Source organism: Dipodomys spectabilis, unplaced genomic scaffold, assembly GCF_019054845.1.
Source record: "Dipodomys spectabilis isolate Male_0828 unplaced genomic scaffold, ASM1905484v1 ptg000669l, whole genome shotgun sequence".
NCBI classification, from domain to species: Eukaryota; Metazoa; Chordata; class Mammalia; order Rodentia; family Heteromyidae; genus Dipodomys; species Dipodomys spectabilis.
In genome coordinates, this window is record NW_024871346.1 from 5947276 (window position 1) to 5964469 (window position 17194).

Sequence of the window (17194 nt, forward strand, 5' to 3'; positions counted from 1 at the left end):
CTGGTGGTTCACACCTGTAGCCCTAACTACTCAGGCGGCCGTGATCCGAGGACTGGGTTCAAAGCCAGCCTGCACAGGGAAGTCCATGAGACACTTAACCTCCAACGAACCACCAAAAAGGCAGAAGGAGAGCTTTGGCTCAAGAGTAAGGCCCTAGCCTTGAGCAAAAAAAGCTCAGGAACAGAACCCAGACCCTGAGTTCTAGCCCCAGGACTGGTGCACACACACACACACACACACACACACACACACACACACACACACACACACCAATAACTCTTCAAGCACTAGCCACTATTCACTTCTACCAGTTTTAACTTTACATCTACTCATTCATTTAATCTTTATAACCGTCCCATGAGCTAAAAATACTATTGTTATCTATTAGCAGACCAAGAAATCAAGCTACAGAGAGATTAAATAATTTGCATTAGATTACACAGCTGGCAAAAGGTAGAGCTGAGATTCAAACCCTGGCTCCAAAGTCCATGGGCCTGATTGCCCCAGGAAGGCTCATTACATCTGTGAGGAGTAGCCAAGGGGGGCTTCTCAGAGGAGGCATTTTCAAAGTAATGTGATAGATTGGTGGGGATTTGCCAGCAGAGGAGTGTGACCAGGCCTAAGGGAGGGAGAAGCTTCCAGAAGGGGAACAAACCATGGAGACTGGGGAGAGACAGGGGCATGTTCATAAAGGGCCTCGTGTGTTGTGATTGGATTTTCATTCAATCATTCAGATTCCTCTCCAAAAACTAGGTAGGAGACTAAGCTCAGTGACAGAGCACTTGCTTAGCAGGTACAAGGCTTAGAGTTCAGTCCCCTGGAATGTCCAACAAAATCTAGGTATCTTTTTCCCAACTGCCTGAGGCATGGAGGGCTGACTGCTCCCAGCTAACTCCCTCTCTGGGATTGTCCTCAGCCATGTGGTAAGCAACTTGGGAATGGCTTTGCTCAACCTCTCAGGGCATCCCATGTCCAGGGTTATTCTGTGTAAGTAGGAAGGCCTTCACTCTAACTTGGGACAGCTCTGAAAGGACATCCCTTTTTTCTTTTGAACTCGGGGCCTGGGTGCTGTCCCTCAGCTCTTCTGCCTAAGGTTAGTGCTCTACCACTTGAGCCACAGCACCACTTCCAGTTTTCTGGTGGTTTATTGGAGATAAGAGTTTCACGGCCTTTTCCTGCCCTGACAGGCTTTGAACCATGATCCTCATTTCTCAGCCCCCTGAGTAGCGAGGATTACAGGCGTGAGCAACCAGCGCCCGGCAAAACATCCCATTTTTAAAACTATGACATCAAGGAGAATCACAGTTTGAAACCAGCCCCAGCATGAAGTTAGTAAGAACAAGACAGGTATGCTGGTCCAAGCCTGTAATCCCAGCTCTACAGGAAGTAAAAGTAGGAGAATCAGCTAGGAGCTGGTGGCTCACACCTGTATTCCTAGCTACTCAGGAGGCTGAGATCTGAGGATCACCGTTCAAAGCCAGCCAGGGCAGGAAAATCCATGAGACTCTTATCTCCACTAAGCCACTAGAAAACCAGAAGTGGTGCTGTGGCTCAAGTGGTAGAGCGTTCGCCTTGAGCTGAAGAGCGCAGCAGGGACAGTGCCCAAGCCCAGAGTTCAAGCCCCAAGACTGAACAAAAAACTCCACAAAAACTAGAAGTAGAGCTGTGGCTAGTTAGAGTGCTAGTCTTGAGCAGAAAAGTTCAGGAACAGCACCCAGGCCCTGAGTTCAAGCTCTGTGACTGACCGGTGGGGGTGGGGGTGGGGGTGGGGTGGGTGGGAAGTAGGAGAGTTCTGGACTCAGGCCAGCCCCAGGTAAAAACTCAAGAGTTAATCTGAAAAAATAAGAAGCCAGGCACTTGTGCCTCATGTCTGTACTCTTTGCTACTCAAGAGGCTGAGCTCTGTGAATTGAGGGTTAAAGCTACCTAGGCTGAGAATCCATGCGACTCTTACCTCCAATTGATGAGCAAAAAGAGAGAAATGGGGGTAGACAGTGTGCCAATCTTGAGCAAAAAATCTAAGCAAGAGTGTTATTAGCCAGGCATTGATGGCTCACTTCTATAATCTTATCTACTCAGGAAGTTGAGATCTGAGGATTGAGGTTCCAAGCCAGGCTGTATATTTGCAATCTCTCTCCTATTTTGTTTCTAGTGTAGGGTAAGTGCTCATAGCTATAAACTTTCCTCTTAGCACTTTTTTTCCTTATCTTGAAGGTTAGGATGTTCATGGGGATGCACACATCATTTAGAGGTCTTTGAGTTCAGTTGTTTTGGAAGCAGGATTGCTAGATCATAGTTGTTGTGCCATTTAAATTCCTACCAATGGTGTTTGAGGATTTGAATTCTTCCACAATCTCACTGACATTTTTTTTTTTTTCTCACTGATATTTTTAATTCTTTCTTTTTCTTTTTTCTTTTCTTTTTTTTTTCTCTTTTCTTTCTTTCTTTCTTTCTTTTTTTTTTTTTTGCCAATCCTGGGCTTGAATTCATGCCAGAGGGCACTGTCCCTGACTTTCTTTTGCTCAAGGCTAGCACTCTATCACTTGAGCCACAGCACCATTTCCAGCTTTTTGGTGGCTAATTGAAGATAAGAATCTCACAGATTTTCCTGCCCAGGCTGGCTTTGAACCGTGATCCTCAAATCTCAGCCTCCTGAGTAGCTAGGACGACGGGCATGAGCCACCGGCGCCCCAAGTCACTATAACTTTTTGTGTTTTAACTATTACCCATCCTAGCAGGAAGGTGAAATGCTATCTAACTGCAGTCTTTATTTCCATATCCCCAATACTGATATGGGACATTTTTTCATATGTCTGTTGGCTATTTGTGTGTCTCCTTTGGAGAAGAAATATCCATTTATGTCTTTTGTTCATTTATTAATTGAAATTTTTATGTTTTATTTTTTGTCAGTTGTGGGGCTTGAACTCAGGGTCTGGGCACTGTCCCTGAGCTCTTTTGCTCAAGGCTAGTGCTCTACCACATTGAGCCACAGCACCACTCTGGTTTTCTGGTGGTTAATTGGAGATAAGTCTCGTGGTGGTGGTGGGGGGGGGAGGCTGGGAAGGGTAAACAAAGGAGGAGGCTACAATGCTTGATAAGAAATGTACTCATTATCTTGCCCATGTAATTGTAACCCCTCTGTACAGTATGTTCACAATAAAAAAAAAAAAAAAAAGAGTCTCGTGGAATTTACTGCTCAGGCTGGCTCTGAACTAATATCCTGAGATCTCAGTCTTCTGAATAGCTAGGAATACAGGCGTGAGCCAACTGCACCTGGCTTCACAGCTGTATTTTCTATGCTTTGCCTCATATCTGAAGATAGTCACCATGATCCATGCCAAAGAGGTTCTCTTCTATGTTTTCTTCCATGAGTTTTACGGTCTTAGGCATTACATTTAAGTCTTCAGTCCATTTTGCCTGGATATTTGTGTAAGGAAAGAGTCCAATTCAATTCTTCTACAATTTACACAGAGGCACCCAATTCCCCCCGCGGCCCACTTGTTGAAAAGGCGGCTCTTGCCCCCCAGTTTATTCCTCTTGTCAATGATCAGTTTGGACAGATACCGATGGCTCATGCCTGTAATCCTCCCTACTCAAGAGGCTCAAATCTGAGGATTCCAGTTCAAAGCCAGCCTGGCCAGGAAAATTCATGAGACTTATGTCCAATTAACCACCAGAAGACTGAAAGTGGTGCTGTGGTTCAAAGTGGTAGGGCAATAGCTTTGAGCAAAAGAGCTCAAGGACAGTGGCCAGGCCCTGAATTCAAGCCCCACAGCCTACACATAGACACAAAAAAATCAGTTGGCCTTATTTCTTAGCTTTCCATTTTGCTCCTTTGGACTATCTATATTTACTCTAATATCATACTGAGTTATATATTACCAGAGTTTTATATTTTGAATCCGGAAGTGTACAATATGGATGATCCCAAAGGACATTATGATAAATGAGATAAGCCAGTCACGGGAGGACAGATATTATATAAGTTCAAGATATATGAAGTACCTGTAGTAGTCAGACTCACAGAAGCAGAGAATAGTGGTTTTCAAAGGCTAGGACAAAGCAGGGACTAGTTGTTGAATGGATGTAATGTATTACTTAGGCTACATGAATAAATTCTACAAACCCACTGTGCAGTGCACTGTCTATACTGAACAATAAAGTACTGTGTACCTCAAAATTTGTTAAGAGCTATACTCAGGTGGCTCATGCCTGTAATCCTAGCTAATCAGGAGGGTGAGATTTGAGGACTGAGGTTTGAAATCTTCCAGGCAGGAAACTGTTAAAACTCAAGCTCAGGGACAGTGCTTAGGCCCTGAGTTCAAGCCCCAGGACCAGCACACACACACACACACACACACACACCACACACACACACACACACACACACACACACACACACACACACTATTACTGCAGCTGGGCACCAGTGGCTTCATGCTGTAATGTTACCTATTCAGAAGGCTAAGATCTAGAGGACTGAGGTTTGAAGCCAGCATAGACAGACAAGTTCAAGAAATTACATTTCCAATTAACTAAAAAGTACAGAGCTGAAGGCATGGCTCAAATGGTAAAGCATCAGCTGCGCTTAAAGTACTGAATTCAAACTCTGGTACATGAAAGAGATGAATATTACCATGTCTTCTGTCCGTGAACTCCTATTTTAGTCATTATGTCAAGAAGAATGCAGAAGCTGGGCGTTTCCTGGGGGAAGGGGGGATTGAGTGTCTCAGGACTCTGCCTTTTGTTTTATTTGGGTTTTTTTCTTATGTATGTATGCTGTTGTCATAATAAAACGAGGGTAAAGTCTATCATTTTTTGATTATCAAATTCTTTTTTTTTTTTTGTCGGCCGTGGGGCTTGAACTCTGGGCCTGGGCGCTGTCCCTCAGCTCTTCAGCTCAAGGCGAGCGCTCTACCACTTGAGCTACAGCGCCACTTCCAGTTTTCTGGTGGTTTATTGGAGATAGGAGTCTCACGGTCTCTCCTGCCCGGGCTGGCTTTGAACCGCGATCCTCAAATCTCAGCCTCCTGAGTAGCTAGGATTACAGGCGTGAGCCACCAGCGCCCGGCTTGATTATCAAATTCTATTGTAATTATAAAATGATATTCAGAGGGGTTCCAGTTTCCTAAGTCAGGTAATGCACACATTTCTTTTTGGACAATGTCACCCCTTCCTTCACTGTGTGTGTGTGTGTGTGTGTGTGCCCGTGTCCAGGCTGTCCCCCTCCTCTCCTCTCACCCCCTAGTTCCCTACTGGGAGCGGTGGCGGGTGGGGCTCGCGGGCATCCCCCCCCCCCCCCTCGTCCGGGCCCCGCCGCCCGGCCCCGCCCCCGGCCCCGCCCCTCCCGGGCCCCAGGCCGCACTGCGGAGCGGGAGCGGGGCGGTCACGTGGGCGGTGATGGCGGCGGCGGCGGCGGCGGCGGCGGTGGGCCCGGGGCCGGGGCCGGGGCCGCGGGGCGGCGGGGAGCCGCGGGGCCGGCGCCTGTACTTCTGCGGGAGCATCCGCGGCGGGCGGGAGGACCGGGCGCTGTACGCGCGCATCGTGCGGCGGCTGCGGCGCTTCGGGGCGGTGCTCACCGAGCACGTGGCGGCCGCCGAGCTGGGCGCGCAGGGTGAGGGTCGGGCCCCCCTCGGGGTGGGGGGCCCCCGCAGGGGTGGGGGGCCCGGGGCGCACCCCACTGTCGCCGCCCAGCCTCTGACACGGGGGACACACGCGTCTGCCCAGATCCCACCGTTCTGCTCTCTTTCTTTCCTTTTTGTCAGTCGTGGGTCTTGAACTCTGGGCCTGGGCGCTGTCCCTGCGCTCTTCAGTCAAGGCCAGCGCTCTACCACCAGAGCCACGGAGCCACTTCCGGTTTTCTGAGTAGGTTTATTGGAGATAAGAGTTGCACAGCTTTTCCTGCCCAGGCTGGCTTTGAACTGTGATCCTCAGATCTCAGCCTCCTGGGTAGCTAGGATGACTGGAGTGAGCCATGGGCCTCTGTCTTGGCTCTCTTTCCTTTCAGGGGTTTTGTTTTGTTGCCAGCGCTGGGGCTTGAACTCAAGGCCCAGTGCTCGCCCGGGGCTGAAGGTGATGACACCCTAGACCTCAGGCCTTCCCCCCTCCCCCTCTAGCTGTCTGCCCAGTGGCAGATGGGGGAAGAGGGAGCGCAGCTCTGCTGGGCCGCTTTGTCTGCCCCAGGTCCCACTCCACCCCTGATCCCAGACCACGCCCCCTCTCTGCCAAAGAATCAGCCCTCTTAGACCCCACTTCTCTGACCACCTGCTCCCCTGTCTGCTTGAGTGATCCTCAGCCCCTGGTGGGCTTCTGGGCCTTTCCACCTCAGTCTCACCTCTTAGTTTGAAAATCATGCTTAGAACTCTTTTGTAGTTCTCAGAAAACCTTTACTTGGTTTTCCTGCTCCACCTAACAGGGCAGGAAAGTCCATGAGACTCATCTCCAAATTAAATACCAAAAAGCTGGATGTGGAGTTGTGGTTCAAGTGGTAGAGTACCAGCCTTGGGACAGTGTCCTGGCCAAGTTAGAGCATCAGGATCAGCACAGAAAAAAAAAAAGAAGAAGAAGAAGGAAAGAAAAGCCCCAACATGAAGCCTTTGCATCTTTACTTTTTGGTCTCAGTATGTTACCCAGGCTGATCTCAAACCTCTGAGCCTCTCTTCCAAGCCCCCCTCCCATGTGAGCCCCCCCCTCCCTTTTCTGGGGTTAAATTCAGGGCCTGGGCGCTGTCCCTGAGCTTTTTCATCATGGGGCTAGTGCTTTAACACTTGAGCCACAGCTCCACTTCTGGTTTTTTTGGTGATTAATTGGAGATAAGAGTCTCACGGACTTTTCCTGACCGGATTGGCTTTGAACCTCGATCCTCAGATCTCAGCCTCCTGAGTAGCTAGGATGACAGGCATGAGCCACCAGGAGCCTGGCTGAATTTTTCTTAAAGCTTTTCCGTTCTTCCTCCTTTCTGAAGGGCTCTGGGGCGGAGCTGGCCCTGGGCATCCTCTAGCACACGCCTCCCTGAGGAGGGTGGATGTGGAGGAGGGCCAGGACAGGAGCCGCTGAGCTGGGACAGGAAGCGTCCTTGACCAGCTTCTTTGACCCACAGGAGAAGAGGCCGCTGGGGGTGACCGGCACATCCACCAGCGGGATTTGGCCTGGCTGCAGCAGGCAGATGGTGAGTTCCTCCCTCCTCTGGGATGGTGGACTCCTGGGGCCTCCCTAGAATTCCCTCTACACATGCCCATGAACCCCAGGTCCAGGGCTGAGCGCTCCTCTTTCTCCCCAGTGGTTGTGGCTGAGGTGACGCAGCCCTCCTTGGGTGTCGGCTACGAGCTTGGCCGGGCCGTGGCCCTCCATAAGAACATCCTGTGTCTGTTCCGCCCGCGGTCTGGCCGAGGTGAGCACCCCAATCTTCCCCTATGGCTTTTGTGAACCCTGCTGCTCCTTCCTTGGTGGCTGGGGCAGCTGTGAAGTGGGGAACAGTGAAAAGGAGGTGGCCCTACCCCACCCCTGCTCCCCACCAGTGCTTTCAGCCATGATCCGGGGAGCAGCGGATGGCTCAAGGTTCCAGGTGTGGGACTATGAAGAGGAAGAGGTGGAGGCCATGCTGGACCGATACTTTGAGGTTGAGCCTTCTGCTCGGGTGGCTGTCCCCAGGGACTGAACTGCCGGACTTAACCCACCCCCCCCCCCCATTAAATCCTTCCGACCTCTGCCATGGCTCTGGTATTGCCCCTGCCCAGGCTTGTCTGTCTGTGTTGTAGTCACAGTGGAGCAGCAAAACTCAGTAATAACCCTTTCCCACACCACTCCATTATTTGGTGTGGGTTAATTTTATTTATTTTTTTGCAGTATTTGGGCCTCACTTACTTGGGTTGCTTGCTTGGCTCTCTGCCAATTGAGCCATCCCTCCCAACTGTGCTTTTTGTTGATTATTTTGTAGATGAAGTCTCTCAGACTTCTCTGCACAGGCTAGCTTCAAACCAAGATCCTTCAGTTCTTTGTCTCCTGACTGGCAACTATTACAGGTACTAGCCACTGGCTCATGTTAGGGTGCCGACAGATTCTAAACGTCTGTAGCCCCCAAAGTGTCGGTTATCTCACTAAGGAATTGGAGAAGGCAGGTGTGGGCTGGAGCCAGGCTGGAGCTGAATCTGGCCACACAGACCTTCATCTCCTGTCAGCTTAGGTCAAGTGGGTCTGCTGTGGGCTGTTTGTGAGGACAGAAGAATCTGGAAGGCTAAAGGAAACAGTAAATAAGCCAGGCACCAGTGGCTCACACCTGTAATCCTAGCTACTCAGGAGGCTGCGATCTGAGGATTGTGGTTCAAAGCCAGCCCAGACAGGAAAGTCCATGAGACTCTTATTAATCTCCAATTAACCACCAGAAAAAGCTGGAAGTGGTGCTGTGGCTCAAGTGGTAGAGTGCTAGCCTTGAACAAAAAGCTCAGGGAAAGCGCCCAAGGCCAGAGTTCAAGCCCCAGGACTGGCAAAAAAACAAACAAACAAAAACAGGGGCTGAGAAGTTGGTTCAGTGGTAGAGTGCTTGCTGTGCAAGTATGAGGCCCTGGGTTCAGTTCCTCAGCACCACATAAACAGAAAAAGCCGGAAGTGATTCTGTGGCTCAAGTGGTAGAACACTAGCCTTGTGCTGAAGAGCTGAGGGACAGCGCCCAGGCTCAGAGTTCAAGATCCACAACTGACTAAATAAATAAACAGTAAGTGAGGGGAGCTGGCTGGAAGGAGAGGTCCGGGGAGCTCACGCGACTAGCCCCGGGGCAGCTGTCCAGCTTGCTTCCAGAAAAATGTGTGAAAAAAAGGAAATTTATTCAGTAAACAGAAGAAGGTGCCGGGACGCTGGGAACCCCTCCCCCCTGCCCGGAAACGCTCAACTCCCCCCCCCCCCCCCCCCCCCCGCCCGAGACGCTGGCAGGGCTGCTCCAGGCGTCTCCTGCGCCTCCCCTCAGTCATAGCCCTCATCGTCTTCGTCCTCGTCACCAAAGAAGAACGTCTCTCTGTCCAGGTTTTCCGACTCCTCGTCGTAGGAGAAGCTGTCGTTGTCCAGCTCCTCATCAAACTCCTGCTGCCACTCAGGCACATCATCCTCGTCCTCTTCCTCCTCCTCCTCCTCTTCCTCCTCCTCTGCTTCCAGCCCCGAGGAGCCCTGGGGTCTGGGGAGGGTCACCACACTCAGAGCAGGCCGGCCCCCCGCTGCCCGCTTCGGGTCTGCCCCGCTCTACTCACTGGCTGCTGGGCACGTTGGATCCCTTTGGCTCCCGGGCATCGGCTGATGGGCTCTGGAGACCGACCCGGAAGTCCTGAGAGGAGATGGGAGCACGTAGAGCAGGCGCGCAGAGGACACTGGGCCTGTGGCTTGGCGTCTCCTGCGGGCGAGGCTCCCTCCGACCCGGCCCTTCCCCGGCTGCCTGCCTGCGCCTTCTCTCCAAGGCTCTCTAGCTGGGCTCCCTGTGCTCAAGGCACCTGGCATATGTTCGTGTCTTTTTTTGCCCACGTTACCCTCGGAGAGTACCGAGAGCATGCTGTGAGCTGGGCACCTGCAAACTAGACTGGGAAGAACCAGGGAGACCCTCACACCCGGGATCTTCATCCACATCTACAACAGTCCTCTGAGAGATGCACCCCGCAGGCTGGCGGGGAGCTGGGACAGGCACCCAGGGCAGGGCCCGGCGCACCTGGGTGGAATGCTGCAGGATGGCCAGCAGCCTCTCCTGGATCCGACGCAGCAGCTCCAGGCCCGTGCTCAGGCAGCCGGGCCTCAGGAGGCGCAGGGAGGACGCCAGGTCTCCACAGCGCAGCAGCGTCTCCTCTGCAGGGGGGCAGACACCGGGCTGACTCCCTCCTCCCCATCCCAGCCACGCCCTCCTCCCACTAAGTACCAGAGGCTGCAGCCCAGCATCCAGATGCTGGGAACATCTGTGGCCTCTGACCCCTCCCGCAGGCATTGGGGACTGGGGGAGGTGTGGCGGGGGCCTGGCCGTGCGAGCTAATTGGCTGGGCAGCCGATGCTAGCGGTGGGCGGAGGAGAGGCGTCCGGCTCACCCAGGAGGATCTGCAGGGCATTGGTGTGCAGCTCCAGGTTCTCGGTCTGCTGTTCTACCACGTCCATGTACTCTGTGTCCTGACTGTAGAAGCTGTAGACACAGGCATAGGCCAGCACCTACGGGAGCCCCAAGTCAGCTCTTCCTGCCTGAGGCTGGGTGCCAGTGCTTCCCCCTCCCCCCTTCCTGTCCCTGGCCCTCCTACCCCCCTCCCCCGCCCCACAACCTTTCGAGCCTGTTCAAGGCCTCGGCACGCATCGTTGAGGAAGGTCAGGGATCTGGGCGGGGGCACCTCGTGGATGGCAGAGGCCCGGTTCCGAAGGTTCACAGCAAACTCCTGCCAAGGAAGGCGCTCAGCACAGCCCCTTGCGGTGCAGCCTGCCCCTCCCCAGGGAGCCGGCCCAGCCCTCAGGCCTCCCCCACCCACCCGGGGCCACTGCTCACCCGGGCCTGGTGGTGGAAAGTGCACCTCTCATTATAGTCCTGGAACCGCTTCTCCTGGCGAGCCGCTTTGCTCACCTGTACGGGCATGCGGGGCGGGGGCTGGATCATTTGTTTGGATAGGGTGCAGTTAAGAGTGAGAACAGCCACTTCACCCGGAAGATCTCTATCTCATCCTCCTGCCTGGGCAGGCCACGTCCCACGAACCCCTTCACAGGTGGCCATGTTGAGACATGCCCAGAGCTACACACAATGCTGGAGCAGGCCGACTCCAGACTCGTTGCTCTGTGCTGGCACCTGCCATGTCCCACCCTCCCCTGCCTCTCTGCAGCTCCCTCCAAGGGAGCCATGCGATTCTAAAGATGAAGACCCCTGGAAAAACTGCTCAGTACAGACTAAAGTGGTTCCTGTCTTCTCTCTGCTGAGCCTTTGTCCCTGTAACCATGGTCACACAGCGGACACAGCCCCTTACCATGGCTGAGCAATTGTAGTAGTCCTTGTGATTGGGTTTCCAGGATTTGAGGCAGCGCCAACAGAATCCATGGTTACACTTGGCACAAGTCATGCTGTGAAGGAAGCAAGCCAGTCAGAGGGCACCTACTGGGCAAGCCTGACCACAGCACCAGAGACCATGACCCAGGCATCTGGCCTCCATCCTCCGCCTCCATCCACCACGCTGCATGCATCCTTGCTCTTGCACTTCCCCATATTGTATAAACTTAAAAGTAGGGGGAGGAAAATCAGGGCAGAAGGCTCGTCTGTAACCCTCCCTACTCAGGAGATCTGAGGACTGGTTTGAAGCCAAAGATGTAAGTAAGGGTGTGGCCCAAGTGGTAAAGTGCCAGCCTTGAGTGGAAAAAAAAAAAAAAACAAGCAAAATAGATCTCAGAGGAGCTAGGAAGGTGGCTCAGTGGTAGAGTGCTTGCCTTGCATGCCTGAGGCCCTGAGCTCGAGTCTTCAACACCACATAAGCAGAAAAAGCCGGAAGTGGTGCTGTGGCTCAAGTGGTAGAGTGCTAGCCTTGAGCTGAAGAGCTGAGGGACAGCGCCCAGGCCCAGAGTTCAGGCCCCACAACCAGACCCCCCCCCCCAAAAAAAAAAAGAAAGATCTCAGAGGCCAGGTGCCAGTGGCTCATGTCTGTAATCCTAGCTACACAGGAGGCTGAGATCTGAGGATCACAGTTCAAAGCCAGCCCAGGCAGGAAAGTCTGTGAGACTCTTATCTCCAATGAACCACCAGAAAACCAGAACTGGCAGTGTGTCTCAAGTGGTAGAGCGCTCACCTTGAGCTGAAGAGCTGAGGGACAGCGCCCAGCCCCAGAGTTCAAGCCCCACGACCAAAAAAAAAAAAAAGATCTCAGAGTCCTGAGTTCAGTCCCCGGTACTGTGGCTGGCATGCACTCCTGAGCGCGCACGCGCATGCACGCACACACACACACACACACACACACAGAGTGGGGGAAGGAACACCAAGATAAAGGAAGAAGCTGCTGTGGGGGAAGCACTGAGGGGTGACTGATTTCATGAGCGAGCTTCATGATAAACCTGTCTCTTACTGCCAGCCTCCCCCGCTTCTCCCTTGCCCTCTGATGCCCCCATCACCCCTTCTTACTGCAGACACCCCTCGTTCTTCTCAATGGGAGCCTGACAGCTGGGGCAGCGTTTGGAGATGAGCTTGGCCAGGTGCTTGCTCTGGGCCTCCACGCTCATGCCATCGTAATAGCCACCGTCATCGACCCACTGGGACATGTGGCCACAGCTGGCAGGGTAGTGTGCCTGGAGCAGGAGGGAGGCAGGGACACAGCTAAGCCCTAGTAGGGCAGTACTCTTCCCTCCATGGGAAGGCAGGTGACACATGAGAACCTACGAGGTGGGGGTGGGGGTGGGGTCGAGGGAGACACAGTTCAACCAGTGGGAGAATGAAGACAGGTCACAAGGAGGGTGCTGAGTAGGGGAGGAGTCTAAGTAAGTCTCTTGGGTAGGGATGGGGCGGGGAGGGGGCACCCACCTCAGGGAAGCTACAGTTGAAGCAGGAAGCCCAGCCGCACTTGGAGCAGGTGGTCCCGCAGCCCAGGCCCTGGCGGCACAGGACTCGGTCGCAGCCCTGGGGGTTGGTGCACCAGGTCAGGTTGGAGCAGCTTTCCACATAGCCTCGCAGCAGGGCCTTCTCGTACTGTGGGCCACACATGCCGCAACATGAGGACATGGCTTGCCCCAAGGCACAGTGCCAGGCCAGCCGTCCTCTGGGGCTTGCCCTCTTCAGCTCAGCGGGAGGGGGCTACCTTGGAGATGACCTCTGGTGAAGAGACGATGGCCCGGATGAAGGCGCCGGTGGGCTGGGCGGGGCAGTCGGCGATGGGGCAGGTACAATTCAGCACAAGGTTCTGCTCGATCCGAGTGGTCAGATATTCATTCCAGCAAGACTGGGAGAACACAAGGAGGGGGCTGCTCAGAGAAAGGGGCACTGTACCTCACCCGGCGCCTCTCCTCCCAGCCACTGGCCACATGGAAAGCCGGAGCCAGCCTGTTCCTAGATCCACCTCCGCAGATCCGCCTTCCAGCCTCCATGCATTTCCTGGGATGGACCCTCACTATAGTTGTCTCTGAGGATGTGAGGGGTTGGGTCTTGGCTTAATTAGAATTACTGTTGGACAGCCATGGAGGAAGTGGGTAAGAAAAAATCAAGAAAGAAAACGATGGAGACATCAGTGTTGTGTTTTGGCTCATGGATGAATGCTCACAGTCACGATGCTCACAGATGCGTCTTCTGAGAAGTGACTGATCATAGGCCCTTGTCAGTGGACTAGCACTGATGCATTCAAAATCCGAATAAATAATTTTTTTAAAAAGAGAGAGAAAAGGGGGGAAAACCCAAACAGACTTTAGCAAGCACAAGGCCTTGGGTTCAATCTCCAATGCCAAAACAGAATAGATTACTGGGAGGTGGTAGGAGGACTATGGAAGGTGGAATTTGGTTGGAGAAAGTAAGTCACAAAGGACTTACTTTTGAAGGGCATCTTGTCCCTGGCCCCTTCCTGTCTCTGAGGGAAGCAGCTCTGTTCGGCCATGCCCTTCCGCCCTCATGTTTCTGCCTTGCCAGAAGCAATGGAGCCAGCCGACTCTTAACTATCTGAAACCATGAGCCAAAGAAATCTTTCCTCCCCTAAATTGTTTCTCTCAGGTATTCATCACAGCAAAAGGTCTGATGAAGGTCGACAGAAAGGAGGTCTAGGAAAGTGGGTAGCTTTTCCCCCATTGAGTTACAGTCCCCTGTGTGGGCAGCAGGGCTCTGATCTCATCTCCACATCTCTATCCTGATGTTCCAGCCTCCCCAGGACCACGCCTTCCACAGATACTCCCCCCCCCCCAGTTCTTTCCTCTCACTCCCATACCCTGCCCCACCCTACATCAGAGGCCCTTATGCTTCATCCCTACCCACTGCAAGAGCCTCCTGATACACGGCCTTCCTCCTCACCCTCTCCTCCTGCAGGCCACTATATACACGGCTGGAAATCAGCTCCTAAAATACTCCATTAACAACTCCTTTCCATTCTACCACCTGTAGCTGAGCTTTCCCAAATGACCAGTCCTGCAGCTGTGGCATAAGGCTCCAGCACACACATGAAGCATGTGACTAGACAACTTTTATGCCCAGAAAAGAACCAAGCTAAACCTTTGGCAGGGACACACACACACACACACACACACACACACACACACACACACACACACACACACACACACACACACACACACACACACACACACACACAAATTGGAAAGTTGACCGTAAAATTCACAGCCTGCACCTGCAGGCGTGCAGTGCCCTGGGCTTCCCACAGTCCTCTGGGACAGAATCCTAGCATCTGAGTCTGGCAGTCCCCCACTCCCCACAGGGGCCTCTCGACTTAGGGTTTTGCCATTGTCAGTCCAAGTGGAGACCCAGTGCTGTCACCGATCCTCTGGCAGAGTTCACACTGGAAGCCTTCTCCGACCCTACCCTGCCCCCTTCCGCGCCCCCCCCCGCCCCCCCCCCCCCCCCCCCCCCGCCCCAGACACTGGGCTGTCTTCCTCTGACTTCTCAGGCCTTGCTCTTTGTGCCACTCAGCTGGGACTTGCTCATTTACTTCGCTGAGCCTTTTTTTCAATCAGCCTGTTTTTCTCAGTCACTTTCTCAGGCTGCCTGTGTGTGCATCTCCGCTGGGCGGCAGAGGCTCTGGGCTCAGCCTGCTGCTTGTTCCTTCCTGGGTAATGTCATCTAGGCCTCTTCCATTTCATTCCAAATTCAAAATCTACTGACTACCTTGCCTGTCCCACCATGTCCAGCAAGCAGCTCAAACCTCAGAGCCACACAGCTCCTATTTTTCTCAAAAAAAAAAAAAAAAAAAAAAAAAAAAAATTCCCTGCCTTGCAAAGCAGGAAGTTGGACAATAGGTTACTGGACCTGCTAGTCTTGGGTCGTGAACTCTCAGGCTCCTGTGACCCTGCCCCCTGCCCTGACCCTATTTAGGTCTGGACCAGCTCAGGCCCCATGACGCCTTGCCACAGGGCTTCGTGTTGGTGTCCTGTCTCCTGTCTCCTCTCCAGCACCATGCCAGCCCACTTCAGCTCTCCATTGGAGCTCATCTGGTTTGTTGTTACAGTTTTCTGCTTTTTCTTTCCTCTTCTACTCTCATGGTATTCGCAGGGCTGCAGGTCTTTGTGATGAGAGTCTGCCTGCATTCGTTGGCCTTTTAATCATGACTCCCATTTAGACCTCTCAAAACAAAAACAAAAAAAACCTGCCCTGAACTACTTGGGAAGCTGAGATCCAGAGGATCATGGCTCAAAGTCAGCTAGACAGACAAGTCTGCTGGAGTCTATTCCAATGGAAGAAGCTGGGTGATACGCACCTATCATCTAGGCCACAATGGGAAAACAAAAAATATGATTAGAGTTCAGGTGTATTCCTGGGCAGAAATGAGACCTTATCTCAAAAATAACCCGTACTGGAAGTGGCACTTTGGCTCAACTGGTAGAGCACTAGCCTTAAGCACAAAGAAGCTGAGGGACAGTGCCCAGGCTCTGAGTTCAAGTTCCAGAACCGGACAAAAAAAATACAAATAAGGTCTGGAGGTATGAAAACTCCTACCTCAGAACAGCCTACAAGTAAGTAGAAAAGTGCATACATGCAGCATAGTGCCCAGCCCAGAATGAGCCCTGTAAGTATTGGCTGCTGTTGTTAGAAGCTCTTAGATCACTTCTTGTTTGGGTTTTCACTCCCTCATCCAGCATGCAGCACCATTCATATAGTGGGTCCATGATACGTTTCAGTTGAGTAAACATACAGAGAAAACAAGGAGGGGCCTAAGGAGCCAGGTGAGAAGCATCTAAGAGCAGAGCAAAGGGGACAGGGAAAAGGCAAGCACCCACATGCAGAGGCGCCTGTCTCATCACCCACCACTGGGGGGCGCTGGGAGAGGCAGCTAGAGTTCACGGCAGCAGGGAGCAATCCTGTTAAGGTGAGCCCCTGGGCAGGTGTGATGTGAATTGGAAGAGCTGGGAGGCAGGGCTTTCAGACTCTGGGCCCAGCACTCTGGGCCCGGCACTCGCCCCCTTCTTCCCGCCTCTGAAGTTGGTCATTTCCCCGTCTACTGCTTATCCTGTGTTGCTTTCTAGCAGCAGGCCTGTCTTCCCTCAATGCCCTTCCTCCCTCTTGTCGTGCTATTTTCTGATCTATACCATTTTTTATCTGTGAAGTAAATGAGAATACATGATAAGCAAAGTGGTGTTCTGAGATGAGGTGTTGAGTGGTGATAAGAAAATATTTAAACTCCAGTCACTAATAACTTTTCCTCGTTTACAAACTGCCTTAACACATAGTCTGTATGATATATGCATGTCCAAACATATATGCATATGTACACACACATTCTCTGACTTGGCTGATAATTGGAATAACCTGAGAGACTTAAAACTCTAGATGCCTGAGTTTCCTCTCAGAGGTTGTGACTTAATTGGTCTGGGTATATTCTAAGGCTGAGGACCTTTACAAGTGCCTAGCGATTATAACATGCAGCAGAGTTAGAAAACCATATTGTAGGGCCGGGAAGGTGGTTCAGTGGTAGAGTGCTTGCCTTGCATGCATGAGGCCCTAGGTTCCATTCCTTAGCACTACATAAGCAGAAAAAAAAGTCGGAAGTGGCGCTGTGGCTCAAGTGGTAGGGCACTAGCCTTGAGCTGAAGAGCTTAGAGACAGTGCCCAGGCCCAGAGTTCAGCCCCCATGACCGACAAAAAAAAGGGGGGGGGGGGGAGGGGAAACAAAGGAGGAGGCAACAATGCTTGATAAGAAATGTACTCATTACCTTGCCCATGTAATTGTAACCCCTCTGTATGGTATTTTCACAATAAAAAAAAAAAAAAGGAAGCCGGGAGCCCGTGGCTCAAGCCTGTAATCCTAGCTACTTAGGAGGCTGAGATCTGAGGATCGTGGGTCAAAGCCAGCCCGGGCAGGAAAGTTTGTGAGACTCTTATCTCCAATAAACCGCTAGAAAACCAGAAGTGGTGCTGTGGCTCAAGCGGTAGAGCGCTCACCTTGAGCTGAAGAGCACAAGGACAGCACCCAAGCCCAGAGATCAAGCCCCACGACTGACAAAAAAAAAAAAAAAAAAGAAAACCATATTGTATCACTGGAGCCTCACAGACCCTCTGAAAAGTGTGAAGC

General features: G+C 52.4%; 2 protein-coding genes across 2 annotated transcripts in view; one reads left to right on the top strand and one right to left on the bottom strand.

Moving 5' to 3' along the window:
- Positions 1–4557: 4557 nt before the first annotated feature.
- On the top strand, positions 4558–7691 carry Dnph1 (2'-deoxynucleoside 5'-phosphate N-hydrolase 1). The gene is made up of 5 exons (XM_042671886.1): positions 4558–4592; positions 5429–5613; positions 7099–7167; positions 7279–7389; positions 7517–7691. Exons 1-5 carry the CDS (start codon positions 4558–4560, stop codon positions 7654–7656), a joined length of 540 nt encoding a protein of 179 aa, XP_042527820.1. The 3' UTR covers positions 7657–7691.
- Positions 7692–8900: 1209 nt separating this feature from the next.
- Positions 8901–17194, bottom strand: part of Cul9 (cullin 9) — a 37629-nt gene continuing 29335 nt past the window's right edge. Inside the window, exons 32-41 of the mRNA XM_042671870.1 lie at positions 12773–12913; positions 12499–12663; positions 12103–12266; positions 10964–11057; positions 10495–10569; positions 10277–10387; positions 10052–10169; positions 9685–9818; positions 9236–9309; positions 8901–9162 (exon numbers count right to left, since the gene is read on the bottom strand). Of these exons, the coding sequence (XP_042527804.1) occupies positions 8955–9162; positions 9236–9309; positions 9685–9818; positions 10052–10169; positions 10277–10387; positions 10495–10569; positions 10964–11057; positions 12103–12266; positions 12499–12663; positions 12773–12913 (1284 nt within the window). The 3' untranslated portion in view covers positions 8901–8954. The remainder of the gene's footprint in view (positions 9163–9235; positions 9310–9684; positions 9819–10051; positions 10170–10276; positions 10388–10494; positions 10570–10963; positions 11058–12102; positions 12267–12498; positions 12664–12772; positions 12914–17194) is intronic.